Source organism: Natrix helvetica, assembly GCF_964273705.1.
Source record: "Natrix helvetica genome assembly, chromosome: Z".
In the NCBI taxonomy this organism is placed as follows: domain Eukaryota; kingdom Metazoa; phylum Chordata; class Lepidosauria; order Squamata; family Natricidae; genus Natrix; species Natrix helvetica.
In genome coordinates, this window is record NC_138554.1 from 43,941,902 (window position 1) to 43,956,819 (window position 14,918).

The 14,918-nt window shown below is 37.8% G+C and overlaps 1 protein-coding gene across 5 annotated transcripts in view; it reads left to right on the forward strand.

Moving 5' to 3' along the window:
- ARHGAP23 (Rho GTPase activating protein 23) overlaps positions 1 to 14,918 on the forward strand; it is a 201,909-nt gene that overhangs the window by 67,918 nt on the left and 119,073 nt on the right. For all 5 annotated transcript variants that reach the window (XR_014173530.1, XM_081932088.1, XM_081932090.1 and 2 more), the window contains exon 2: positions 13,169 to 13,348. Coding sequence is in view for 4 of the 5 variants with exons in the window: in XM_081932088.1 (XP_081788214.1) it covers positions 13,169 to 13,348 (180 nt within the window). In the remaining variant the exon portion in view is untranslated. The remainder of the gene's footprint in view (positions 1 to 13,168; positions 13,349 to 14,918) is intronic.

Here is a 14,918-nt window from a genome sequence, read left to right on the forward strand (position 1 = left end):
ACATGACTTAATTTTATTGAGATAATACAGGTGGAATGTAGAGTAAATCATACTGGATCCAGTAATGTCAGTGCCCAATATTGACCGGTTTTCTTATTGTTTGATCCTATAATAAATTAGAACTATTATATTTATATAGTATACACATTACACCTCAAACACGGGAGATATATGTGTTAATATCTCCATCCCAAATATAAACCTGTTAACTAATAAGCCATGAAGGAAGTTAGACAGCAATCCATTTCCTGATATACTAACTTTCTGTGCTGTTCTTCTGTTTGTAATGGAGGAGCATTCCATCATATGAACCTCTTTCAGCAATATGAAATGGTATAGTCCAAGTATTTTGCTACATCAGTGAGGACTAGCTGATGTTACATTGGAAATTGTTGTGGCATATCCCAGTGCACTTTAAAAAATTAATATATATATATATATATATATATATATATATATATATATATATATATATATATATATATATATATATATATATATATATATATATATATATATATATATATATGTTTTCTGAGGTTTTCGCGGGTGTTTGTATGTATGTCTTTGGTTGTTCGGGTTTTCTCCCGCGTTTTCTCTACGCGGGAGAAAACCTGAACAACCAAAGACAGACAGACAGACATACATACATACATACATACATACATACATACATACATACATACATACATATATATGTAATATATAAAAACAAGAGAGCCACTCTTGGTATAATGGTTAAAGGTGTCAGGCTTTAGAAAGCAAGAGACTAGAATTTTATTCTCACCTAAGACATCTGGGGGACTTTGGGCCAATTGCTCTCATTCAGCCCTATGAGAAGTCAATGAGAAAGGAAAACATTGTCAAGAGAACTTCATTGACTTGTCTAGGAAATCCCCAGGAATCAAAAATACCTTTAAAGAGAAGGTGTGCAGATGTATAGGCACCTGTGCATGAACATGCATGCACACAGACCAACAAATAGACAAAAGTGCACATAGTGGAAGAATGTTAATTATTCCTTACCACAATTCGTCCTTGAAATTGGTAATGCTCCTATAGTGACAGAAAGATAGCCAGCTATTTCAAGTACTATTTTATATTAAATATTGATAACTTGTTGATGTTACTTGTTCTTTTGAAATTATATTGTGAAACAAGGATGTTCTATTTTTACCAGAACTTGTAAGTAGGCTTTTTAATGAAGAAATGTCTTTTCTACTGCTGCTTTTTTTTTAAAAAAAAAATCTAAATATTTCATTTCCCCCCCTTCATGTTATTTAGGATTTCCCCACTTTTTATCTATTCTTTAGAGGACCATCTCATTTTGTATATTTTCAACCTATTCTATTTCAAATAATTTTCTATAAATCCACATTTCTTTTGATTGTACTTGTGGTCATTGTCCATTATTCATGCTTCTATTCCATACAAGTAAGGCAGAATATATTCCTCAGAGAAATACTTTTTTTTCAGTCTCAGTGCCACTTATGACATTCTTGGGCATACCTTTTGTCAGTGAGATTCCAATATTAAATCCCAATAGCAAACAAATGTATTTTTCAAAAAGCTGTTCTGTTTTAGATACATCTTCTTATATTTATTTTTTATTCCTATCGATCACTCAAAATACAGCTCAGGATAGTTGCTTGTTCTCTTGTGGATTTAGTTGCAGACAAAAACAGAAGGGTAGACCAGAAGTTAACCTAGTGGTCTCTGGATGCCTTGATTTCTTAAGTCCCATCATCTACACCCAGTACAGTGCTCTCCAATCAATAATGAGATCATCTGGTTGATGGAAGACTTTCCTTGCATTCTCTCTTCCCAAGAGATGTGGCCTTGATTTAATGTGGAGCCTCCTGCCAATTGCAAAAAATCCAGATCCAGTTTGGCCTTCATATACAAACATTGAAGATTTGTTAGAAAATATTAATAATAATAATAGTAATAATATCCTATTCTGGTTGGGTGGATAATGGTTTTATAATACTTAAAACCTAAAAGTTCACCCATGAACTCATTCAAGTAAATGGTTCAGGGGCTACGTTATCAGCAACAAAAGCAGAACTACATCAAGAAAGAATGATTTTTAGAGAAAACTAGAATGACTTATGTTTAGCATTGTTAGTAGGACGGGTTTGACAAAGCAACAACTGAAAGAACTGAGTTTAAGATAAGCAGGCATAGCACAAGTAAATAGATACTTGGATAGGTATTCCCTGAATGAAGTTATAATCAGATAATGAAAGAAAAGGGGCTATATTTGTGACACCTATTCCTGCCATTCCATCAACAATGCATACCTGTGGTCCCATATTAAAGGAACATCTATAAAGTAGAAACTACTTTATGTTTATTGTTTTGATGCAATCATGAGTTTTCATGATTAACTAGTTAGTCTGACATTGATTGTCATTGTGATAGAAAGCCAGTTGATTTAGCCATTTATTCTCTACTTAATTTTACTCCCCCCTCCCACCTTCATAAGGAGCACCTAGCTGTCTTTGGCCTATCTCAAAATTGCAATATTGTTAGCTGGATTAATAAAAGGTGAAGAGGCAGATCATGAAAGGGAGTAGTTGTGCATGATATTGCGTGGGGAAATGTGGATGAATGGAAGCAAGTATATAACAAGAAGTCATTTGGGTCTCCATTCATACATAATTATTTTTAATTGACAATGAGTTAAATTGTGTTCTTGTTTGCACATAAAACTTAGACATACTTACCCTTTTGTGCACAAAACATAAACTAAACTAATTGTGGTTTACTGACATTTGAATCCATATTGTATGTGTGTCGTGATATGCTAATTTGAATATGATTGGCTTTGTATATAAAAAAATCGCATTCTTTTGGTTAAACTGAATGTTGCAAAGGAGAAATAGAAATCTGTATTCTGAACTGGAGGACATTAGGTTGGAAAAACTGACCTAACCTATGTGCGTATATTTTATTCTATTTATAAATGCATTTATTTGATCTGGGGTAAACACTCCTGTGTTTGGCTTTAACAATACTATGTTTTAGTATATGGCTAAAGTCATAGTAGATTCTAATATTACTATATAATTGCAAATATCTACACTATGCACATGCACGCCAATCTCCAAAGGAAAGAGGAGGAGGAGAGATATTTATTTGTAAATAGAGGTAATCCTGTTTACAAAGAGGTCTAGGGTGGTTGCTTCTGGAATTATACTGAGAGATTAATTTCATGAATACGAGGCAACCTTATTAGTCTTCTCTTCTAAATGGTGGGTGGGTTTTGTTACCGAAAGATAGGGATGGTGCGCCAGTAGAGTGTAATACTTGAGAACCATTGGGAGTATCTAGGCATTGTGTCCTAGGATAAAGTAGCTCGTGTTTTCTCTTCATTAACTCTGGTTCATCGCCTACAAAAGCTGCTGGGAGGAAGGGAGGCTGGAAGGGCTGAGTGATGAATCTGCGTTTTCCACCTGATCTTTTTGCTCTTTTTGCTCTTTTGCTGTTCTGCTTAGAATATTCATGCTTGACTCTAGCTAGCCGACTGCCTCGGGGAGGTTCAAAGGGGGCTGTATTGGAAGTGGTTTGAGAGTGGGGTTGACTGTCAATTGCTCATTTGGTGCATTGCACCTGCTCACTGAAAGGGAGCTATGCTAAAATTGACAGTTGGGGGCCTGCTTTTCCTCTTGAAGTGTGTTATTTCTTTATCATACTAACTCTTTATGCTGCCTCTTCCCCAATCACAATCTGGCAACCTGCTAATTCTCATAAAACACTTTTCCAAATCTCTGCTGACAGTATCTGCTTTCTCTTTCTCTTTGCTTCTTTGCTGCTTCTTCTTCTTCTTCTTTTTTTTGATGGTGATCTCTAGCCTTGAAAGTAGAAATATACAGTGTCTGTATATTGTTGGTGTCGGTATCACATATATTCTGTTTGTTCCATCAATGTATATTTTTATAAAAAATAAATGAGGTAAACTAATTACTTTCATATATCTATGCTATTTCTCTTTATGTGGAGAATGCAGGTATTTGACACCCATTATCTCAGGAAAAATATAGGTCTTTTCAGTAATGGTGTGAGGCATACCCATGTCTGTATAAATCTATGATCGCATATACATACGCAGACAGACACACAGACACACACACACAAAACCTGCTTCTTGCGCACCCACAATTTCATGCATAGGTTCACAAACATTCTTCCCAGTGGTGGGATTCAGCCAGTTCGCACCTATTTGGGAGAACCGCTTGTTAACTTTCTAAGCAGTTCGGAGAACCAGTTGTTGGAAGAAATCTCATTTTGTTTTTGTTCCACTTTACAGGGCTAATCTTGTAAGGAAGGAAACATTCTGGTGTTGTTTCTAACCTCATCTTTATTGCCCTGCTTACAGGAACTGCCTCTCTGGTTAACCCTTATTACACTGTAAAGGCTAAGGTGAAGCGCCCATTGACATGAGTGAGGTTGAGTTAGCCACACCCACCCAGTCACATAACCACCGAGCCACTCCTACCCAGCTGGTCATTAGGGCAGAGAACCGATTGTTAAATTATTTGAATCCCACCACTGATTCTTCCTATACCTATGTTTACATAGCCTCCATAAGAAAGTAAAATTAATTGCCACAGAAATATCGTATTTTTCCGAGTATAAGACACACCGTTTTTCCTCCAAAAAGAGGCTGAAAATCTGGGTGCGTCTTATAAACTGCATACAACACTTTTTGCCTTCCGAAGCTCCGCCCCTTCACCAAAATGGCCGTGCATACCCTTATGGAGGCTTTCAGAGAGCTCCTGGGAGGTTAGGAGGAGAGAAATGAGCAAAAAAACAGGCCATTTTTTGCTCCCGCCTCCAGCAGCACTCTATAAGCCTCCATAAGGCTTTGCATTCAATTTTTTTGACAAAACACAGTCCTGTTTTTGCGAAAATGGGCCATTCTTTGCTTGTTTTTTGGGGGGCCACCCCCCAGGAGTATTCTGCAAGCCCCCCCAAGGCTATTCATGACTTTTTAAAAAAAGAAACGGGCCCGTTTTTGGGAGGTTTGCATAATGCAAAACCTTCCCCCCCCTTTGGAAAGCTCTTTAATTGATTGATGAGAATTACATTAATCAAGTGCTGTGCCAGCAGAAACAAAGTCTTAGGTGCTGCAGATTGTCAGCGATTTCCTTCTACAGCGCATGGATAAACATGGAAACATCTACCTACCTATCTACACACACTCTCTCTCTCTCTCCCCCTATCTACCTACTGTATTTCTCTCTCTCTCTCTCTCTCCCCCTCCCTCCCTCCCTCCCTCCCTACACACACTCTCTCTCCCCCTACCTACATATTATATTTCCCTCCCTCTCTATTTCTCTCTCTATCCCTTTACCTACCTACCTACCTACCTACCTACCTACCTACCTACCTACTCTCTTCCTCTCTCCCTACCTACCTACTGTATTTCTCTCTGTTTCTCTCCCTCTCTATCACTCTATCTACCTACCTACTTTTTAAAAAAATTACCTCTTCAAAACCTTGGTGCTCCGGTGCATCTTATACTCCGGAAAATACGGTACATGGTTCTTATTCTTTTTAGTGAGCTAGAGTGACATTCAATATTATTATCTGAAGGAAAGTAAAAACCCCTTGCTTGCCCATCCTTCTAGCAGAGATGCTTCTTGCAGCCTGATGATCATTTGTAGGCACATGGTGGGAAGAGGCTATGGATCTCCAGGAGGTCTCCACAGCTGGATGACTCTTGTGAGCTATTTACCTTTGGTCTAATGAATGCATCCAACTGTAACATGTGATATAAAGTCTTTGGACTAAGTAATATTTCAAGACTCAGGTCATTGGACAACTTTTGTTCTGCTTTGTAATGGTTGCCTTAGGAACAATATCAGTCCCTTTTGGGAGAAGGGGCGGTCTATAAATACGAATAATAAATAAATAAATAAAATAAATCAGGCAAAGGAAGGGCATAATGTGGCCACTTTTTTCTCAGGAGGCTAGATCTCTCCATAATATGCCTTGCTGCAGAAGATATAATATTGTCTGTCTTTTCCTTGCTTTAAACTGGTTGTCCTATTAGGTTCATCATCTTCAGTGTTGGATTACTGGGAAAATAACAGACCCCTCTTTCTTAGATACAGTAATAAGCATTATTTTTAAAAGCTTCCTCTGGAGGAAGGAGAATTTGGCATATTCTGTTTTGTTTAATTTCTGAGCTTTGTGAATTGAAGATAATGTAGAAGAATGGACATAATAATTTATTCATATATGTATTCTACACGGGCTAACCCTGCCCCAAGTCTGGGAGATCAGCCAAGTTCTCCTAGGCGCTGCTTGGAGTGTCCAAGCATGGGTTAACTTCAGCTTGCTGCCCAAGGACTGAGTTCAAATCTTTGTGTAGCCACGCCTCCTGCTCCCTCCAGGAGCTCAGTTTTAAAAACTCAGTCGCCCTAAAAGGATGCAATTAGAGAGTCTCCAGACCTTGAGCAGCAAATTGAACTCTCCATACAGTTAGTGTAGCCTCTTTTTATTATTTTTGTATTAGTTTAGTGTAGTTTGTTAAACTAGTATTCTTATAAAAGTGTTGTGAGAGCGTGGGACAGGCGCTCGGAGCACGTGGGTCTTCTGCGATTTCTGCGGTCAAGGCTCCACCGGGAGGCGCGTTAGCGGCTGCTGACGGGCTTTGAGGGCAGGTAGGTAGCCAGGAACCCCTCGAATTTGCTGCCTGGCCTTTAAAACATAGATCGGAAGCCCTACTGAGCTCTCCAATCTGCAGGCAGTTCCCCGGTGTGCTCCGTAGCAAGTTTTCAAAGTTTTTCTGAAATCTTCAAGGTGGGAGCCAAATCCATCTCAAACATATTACTCTGAGTTGTGTATATACTTTTGTATCTGCTTTTCCTATTATGCACATTTTCCAAACAATTATCCCAATTATTTTAAGTATTGTATTTGTTTTTGTCTCACTTAAATATTTTTATATGGACGGTTTCCTTAAATTGTGAGTTTCAGCACCAGTGTGGATAATGTAGATAGAGCTTTTTAATTTCAATTCTATAAATTAAGAAACTGCAAATATGATAAATTAATTTAAAATATTAAATGGAACACATTTCTTATCCATCTGAAACTATCTTCTGGAGAGGGTATTTTTCTCAATTAAAAGGATTAGGTTAAAAGTACAGATGTTACTAAGGGTTCCCTCACCTTAATGTGCCGATACTAAAGATAGCGTATTCTAGGGAAAAGCAAAATTGCCAAAATAGTAACTGCGTAGGGTTGAAAAAAAATGAACATAATTTTGTTTAGGTTAGTTAATAGGATTAAGAGACATATGATTGCTATTAAAGGGGAGGATGTCATTTATAGCACTATGTATCGTAAAAGACAGATGATAAATCAGAGGTGGTATTCAGTTGGTTCTGATCAGTTCTGAGAACTGGTACTGGACCTTTTGAGTAGTTTGGAGAACCGGTAAATACCACCTCTGAATAGCCCTGCCCCCATCTCTTCTCTGCCTCCCAAGTCCCAGCTGATTGGGAGGAAATTCGGATTTTGCAGTAACCGTCCGCTGAAGTGGGGTGGGAATGGAGATTTTACAGTATCCTTCCTCTGCGATGGCCACCAAGCCACGCCATGCCATGCCATACCACGCCACGCCCACCAAGCCATGCCCACAGAACCAGTAGTAAAAAAAATTGAATCCCACCCCTGCGATAAACCATTGTTTATAATATCTAGATGCAAGCTAACAGGCCTAATGTACTAATATATAAGTTAAAAACAATTTTGTTTAGTAGCTAAAATATACGTTTTTGTGCTTAATATTTCTTCCTTTGCTTTTTTTGTGTCTTTTATGCAAATATATCAAAGAAAGAAAGAAGTGAAGTATATTTTAGGGAAATGTAAGCTGAAGAATGATATTCTACATAGGTGAGAACATACAGATATCTGCTCCTTTTGGGGAACTGTGTCTACAAATCACAAGATGCATTTGGCTTCAACAGAGGAAACGTGTGATGCAGATTGCATTCATTTTTCTATATCTTCTTCTTCAGTTAGTTGGCGGAAGAAAAGGTTCACGTTACTGTTTAAAAACTTGGCAGAAGATTTGAAAAATATTTGTTTAGAAATGTACTCCTCCTCAAAGCCAGGTAGTACTGGGCTCTGGTCATAGCAAATGCCACATTTTTCTCTCTTAAATTAACATTGCCAGATATCTCAGTGATTTGAAGGGATTGAAAATATGGAGAGGATCTCTTTTTGTCTTCTGTAGGAGAAGGCAAGAATCTGGAGAAGCAGTGGTTTCTGGGACTGTTTTCTTTTCAAGAAGCCCCTGTGGCTATGTAATTGCTAAGTGGAATTACATAATGTTTGCTTGTCTGCTGCTTTGCTTCTTGGCAGCTCTCTGAAACATTCCATTAACACAGAGAGGATCTTCCGCCTTTGCTTTTACTACCTTTTGCATTCAAAATGTGTGATGCTTGTTTCCCTTCACAAGCACAACGAGGAAGCTGGGGTTATCGCCAGGCAGGCGGATGGGTAACTTGCTTAGAGTTAGGCACTGAAGAATTTTGAGTTGAAATCGTTTGCTTTGTTTGTAGGCTGTCAAACTCCAGACTTTTTGTTTTATTTTATTCTTTCCATCAGATTAACTCTAACTTTTAGTATCTACTGGGATCTTTCTATTGGCTAATGTGGAACTTTTGTTTCCCCCGCCCCTCAGCTGCTTCTAGTCATTAACCATCACAGACTTAGACCTAGAAGACTTAGAATAACTTTACTGTCGCTTTAAATGTACACTAATCCGCATACATTAAAATGAAATTTTGTTGTATACAGCTCTCAAAGGGTCACCATCTTCAGATACACACTACATAAACATGACAAATAAATAAATAATTATGCGTATACCCATATGCCCACATATATTATATGACACAGACAAACAACCGTCTAGTTGGGATCTATACATGTAGATAGAGAGAAAAATGAATTTTGTGAGTTTACCAGATGGATGGCATAGGGAACAAACTGTTACAGAATCGGGTAGTCCTATAGAAATACTTTGAAACCTCCTTCCAGAGGGGAGCAACAGAAACAGACCGTAAAGTGGGTGTATGGGATGTCTAACAAAGCTTTGAGTTCTAAGCACATAGTACTTATAAGCAGTATCCTGAATAACTGGAAGCGAGCTTTCTATCATCTTCTCAGCTGTCCTTGCCACTCTCTGTAGGGACCTTTTATCTGACGCATTGCTACCACCAAACCAAATAGTGATGCTGTTTGTTAAAAAACTCTCAATCATGCCTCTGTAAGAAATGGCCAAGACAGAAAGAAAAAGATGTTATCCTCATCCGATTCAGGAAATACAGACGCTCGTTTGCATGCTTCACTACGAATGATCTAAAGAGAGATCAATTCAGATTGTTACTTATCTCCCCAGATACTTAATACTGTTGACCATCTCTACAGCTGCATCCTTGATACTGAGTGGAGTATGATTATTCTGGCTCTTTCTAAAATCTAGAATGATCTCCGTTGTTTTATTAACAACCAGGTTACTTTTATTGCACCAGTCCACCAGAGTCTTCATCTCTTCCCTATAAGCAACTTCACTTTTGTCCTGGATAAGACCCACCACTTCTGTGTCATCTGCATACTTCACAATATGATAGATTCGGCACAGCAATCGTGGGTCATCAAGGTGAACAATAATGGACTCAAAACACAGCCCTGTGGGGAACCTGTACTCAAGGAGATAGAGTTGGAGACTTCTCTTCCAACTTACACACATGGGCCTATCAATAAGGGAAATCAAGTATTCAGTTACATAAAGGAGTATTAAAACCTAAGAGGCCCAGTTTCTTCACCAAATGCTGAGGAATGGTTGTGTTGAATGACAAACAGAGCTGGGTAGAGTGGCTCATATGAAAATCTTGTTGATCTAGAGAAAATATGAAGGTCTGTGTCACAGAGGGTGCCAGAGTGATGAAGGTAGGCAGCTGCAACTTCTTCATTTTCACATCCATAGATTGCTCACTTACAGCCCTACCTGATAAAATATGTGGGCCAGTTTTGTCCAAAACTAGAAGTAAATGCTGGTTTTGGGGAAAAAAACATCATAAAACATGATCAGCTGCTTGCAAGATGCGGCAATGGCCATCAATGCAAGCTGGTTGCCATATACCTGACATGCAGTAACTTGACTGTGGGGGAGGGCATATCATCGGTACTTTGGAGCCAGATTGTAAGTATTCCTGGGGAGTTCTTGGAACTTTGAACAATTGCTAAGCATCTGATCTTAAGTTGGGGACTACCTTTAACAAACATGCCGAGCAAGATACAGAAATCTGTAACATTGACTTCTTGTCCAAGGCAACCTATTCTCCATCACTAACCTAATGTGGAACCTCTGTATATTAAAATCCATCCTGGGTGAAGCTTTTCTTGAAATGTGTTTACAAGCAACTTTATCTTACATGACCTGTTTTGAGAACATTTTGTTTCAAAACAGTATATGAAACATCTGACTAAATAAATAGTTAATATTGATCACAAATTCAATTCCCCTGTATACATTTTGTTTATGTTAACCTGCATTGTCTGTTAATGAAGAATATTTAATATTTTGAGGTCTCCTTTGCTGTCTTGTAGTTTCTCCAAAACTCAAAGTTGATAGCAAGCCATGTGGTTTGAACGATGAGACAAAGAGGTGTATAATTCCCAGGGCATAATTCCATCCTAAAGTATACAGTGTCATATTGCAAACAACAGGCATTCCACAGCTTTAGGGAGAAGAAAGGAGACAGAGAGCCTTTAGATTACATGTCAGCCTTGACTGATGCATTCCTCTGGTTTACTGATGGAATGTGGTTTTGGGGGGAGCTCTCTTGCTGTCTTAAAATCTTACAGTGAATAGTGGTGGTAGGGACTTTAGCAATAAAAGTGTGGTTTATTCAGATAGCTATAGTTTGCAAACAGTGGGCAATTTTTTTCCTTGCTTGTGTTAAAATTTGCCTGCATTTAAAACTGGCAGATTTTTCCTTTCCTTTCCTTTCTTTCTTTCTTTTTTTTAGGACTCAGGTTGCAGTGATGTGGAAAAAGAATTTCCACTTGGATCACTCCCCACCCTCCATGCTGAGACCAGTTCTTTTCTTTAGCCCCAAGGTGTCATATCTCTCAGCTCATTCCTTCCCTTTCACTCTTTAATTCATCACCCTGGACCTTATCTGTGGAAAATAGAGAAGGAAGCTTTTAAAGCCTGCCAAGCAATTTTCAAGCACTACTGTATTGTTTCCATGCTGTTTCCTTCCATCTTTTAGAAGTTTGGACTGAGAACTCAGTGCATGATAAAAGTAAAATTGCAGATGCGAATGTTTCTCTGTTGAATTCAGGAAAGAATCCAATGTATAAAAAGCAGTTCCTTTTTATTACATGGTCTCTCAAAATATTAGAAGTTCAGTAGTTGGATTTTTTTGGGAGAAATAGGTATTTAAATCCAACTTCTTGTTTGGGATTTGAAGGTATTGTCAGGCATACTTTTCCCCTCTCTCCAAGCACGTACTAGGTATCAATTTATATTCAACAAATGTTCAACAGCCTTTGTCTCTAGGTCCTTATTATTCGTAAATGTCCAGTTATTTTTGGAGGGGCTTCTGTTCTTTGTTATCTTAAAGCTTAGAAACCAATAATAATCATATAAAAATGGAAACTTCCTTAATTTGATAAGAGATAGATTAGGCCATGATTCTATCTTGCTACTGCTTATTGTGTCAGGGACCAAAAAAGATTATAAGAACAGGTTACATTTGACATGAACAAATTGTGAAGGGGTATTGTTATATTTAGGATTGGAGTGGGAATTGACACTGGGAAAAATTTATTAGTGGCATTAGGGTACTCGTCCATACCTTCATATTGCAACTCTAACAATCATTTTGACAGTACTTCACTACTGACCCCATGACTGTTATCTTGGGAATACTTAGATTGGCAGATTTAACAGTATAGGTGTCAAATACAGGAATGAAAAAAAAATCAGAATCCAACCAGCAACTCCCCCCACTTTCCCTTATCCTTAATTCATACTGATTTTTCCCATTGGTGATGTAAAAGAAAACTGACTGCTTGTTCAGTATCAAAAGGCTAGTCTGAGGATGATAATGTGGCAGTGCAATTTGAAACTGAGGGAAAAGAGGTTAAGACAGAGTATAAGGAAGTCATTCTTACACACGTCTGGCCAATTTTCAAACTAATTGACAAAACTATATCCACAGTCGTTTTGGGGTGTAAGAATGAAGCTGGAAATTATTTGATTTATTGCAGAATGGATATAATACTATGCAATCATACAGAAGCTGAACCAATCCAGGGATAACATAAATGCAGTTGTACTTTGAAAATGTTCTGGAAGGTATAATTGGAGATTATTTTATTTTATTCCACAAACAATTCATTGAGGGGTGTGTGTGTGTGTGTGTGTGTGTGTACACACACATACACATACCATGCACAGGGTCTACATCTGGTTACATCTGGTCCTACCTGCTTATGAGTCAGAGGGTCCAATTCTGTCCATTTCTGTTCTTTTCTGCCTACAGTGAACGATGTAAAACTCATTCTGGATGCAAAAGTTCATGATTTTTCAGATAGACAAATGTGTTATGATATTCAGAGTTAATACAGTAAAAAAAAAAATCAACCCTCCCTCCCTTAGGAAACATTAATTATTTCACTCTTAATCTTACTTTTCTCCAACTTGATAAACTCTTAGCAAATGATATATTCAATAGAAAAATCCCATAACTTTATAACAGGTTGAAGGAACAATACTATTCTTTTTACAACAAACTGAATTCACTGGGAAAAGTTGAAGTCTATCTCTCCAACCTAGAGCCCTCGGCCCACAAAAGAAAAGAGTTTCTGTCAGGAAGGAGCCATTGAAGCCAGAGAACTGAAGAGCTGGATGTGTTCCAGGAATATCTACTGCCAAGGCCTTTAAAAACACTTGTTTCTCTCCCAACCCATTTTTTTGAAAAGTATTTCTAGCCAAATATAGTCTGTTTTAATCACCAAAAATCTGTGTTCAAGTATTTACATGGGTGAGGGGGTGGATTTTATCTTTCTCCTGATATTTCTTGGAACTTTGATTTTGTGCTCATTCTTCTCCTTTTGTTTTTAACAACAGCCAAAACTGGTCCAGAGAGATGGTACAGCCACAAATGCCAATGCGCCCCCCATGGAGTCCTTTCCCTGGGTGGGGCCAAAGACAGTGGTGCTGCACAAGAACCTTCAGGGCGGTTATGGCTTCACTCTCCGGCATTTCATTGTCTACCCCCCAGAATCAGCTGTACACACCAACGTGAAGGTAATGTGCTTTTGAATTCATAAAATACATGCAGTCATTTGGGAGCTGTGTATTTATCACACACTATATCAGAATATATTCCTGGAGGTACCCAGTATGCCATCTTGCTTAATCAAAGCAGGTCTTGTATGTTCAGTTCTTGGAGAACTGGAACCTGCTTGTGAGGTGCATCATAGAAGACAGGTAGGTTACATGTAAATACTATGCGGAAAAAACACCAACTCAAGATGTGTCGCTAATGTGATATTGGAGACACTGCTTCTATTGCCCACCTTTTGTTTACATAGGTAAATCTACATTTTACACTAGAAATAATTAATTGATTACAGACTTGATTTCTCTTCCCCCCCTCCCCCACTTTAATGTGCAAAGGAAAGAAGAATTAGATCATCGGCTTATCTAGCTCAGAATTGACGCACATAATTTTTGGCAGGAGTCTCTTCTGCATGTTATGTTAAGTTATCATTTATGTTCAGTTCTGCCTTAAATTGTCCTGAATTAGCTACATTTACAGTTACATGACATACTCACTAACCAATGAACTATAGGATTCACCTTCAAATAAGGGACTTTTTATCTTTCATGAATGGATTACATGTGGTGATTTTGTTCTTTGATTTTGACTTACTTACAGTCTTTTTCTTTGTTTTATTCTCTTTGATCCTCTCAGATTTTATTAGCACATGTCCATGATTTTGACTTACTTACAGTCTTTTTCTTTGTTTTATTCTCCTTGATTCTCTCATATTTCATTAGTACTTGTGTCCGTGGTTGCCAATTGCACAGATTAGGCACTGAAGTGCCCAAAGCAAACCCAACTGTTGACAAACCTAAGTGCTTTTTCCCCCATTTCTTGTGCATTAGCCAATAACTTTCTTCCTCCTCTTCCTTTCAGGAACATTTATTGGCTCCTATATTTCTCTCCAAAGCTACTTTAGCTTAGTAATATATCTAATTGCTTATTGGTATCTCAGGAATCAAACATATCTGCTTCTTTTTTCTGTTCTTCTCAAACATAAATAAGTTTATTTTTTTTTAAAAAAATTACAGAAGTATATTCTGTTAGTAAACAGTAATAGCCTCATTACCTTTCAGATATATTGATTATAATTTCACTAAATATAGTGTGCCTATTAGTCAAAATAACTTGGAATTCTGGAAGGTGTACTTCAACATAATTGAGAGCACCAAGCCAGGAAAGGTAGGTACAGATTTGTGAATTCTTTATACCTGACCTGCCATATCATCCTGCGACAAAATCAGAAATCTATTTTTTTATTATTTAAATTATTTATTTTATTTTTTATTTTAGAAGTTTATATTGCTGCCTATTCGCACATGGTGACTCAAGGCAGCTTACAACAATATAAAAACCACATATATAAAACAATAAAACTAATAAAACATAATAATCATATAATACATTATTAAATAATATAATAAAATAACCCCCCACCCTGGCAACAACACATCACACGAGCCATTTAATGGGCTCCATTCCACTCGGCATTCCCCAGACCTGCGAGCAGAACCAGGTCTTCAGCGCCTTCCAGAAGGAATGATGTTCCAG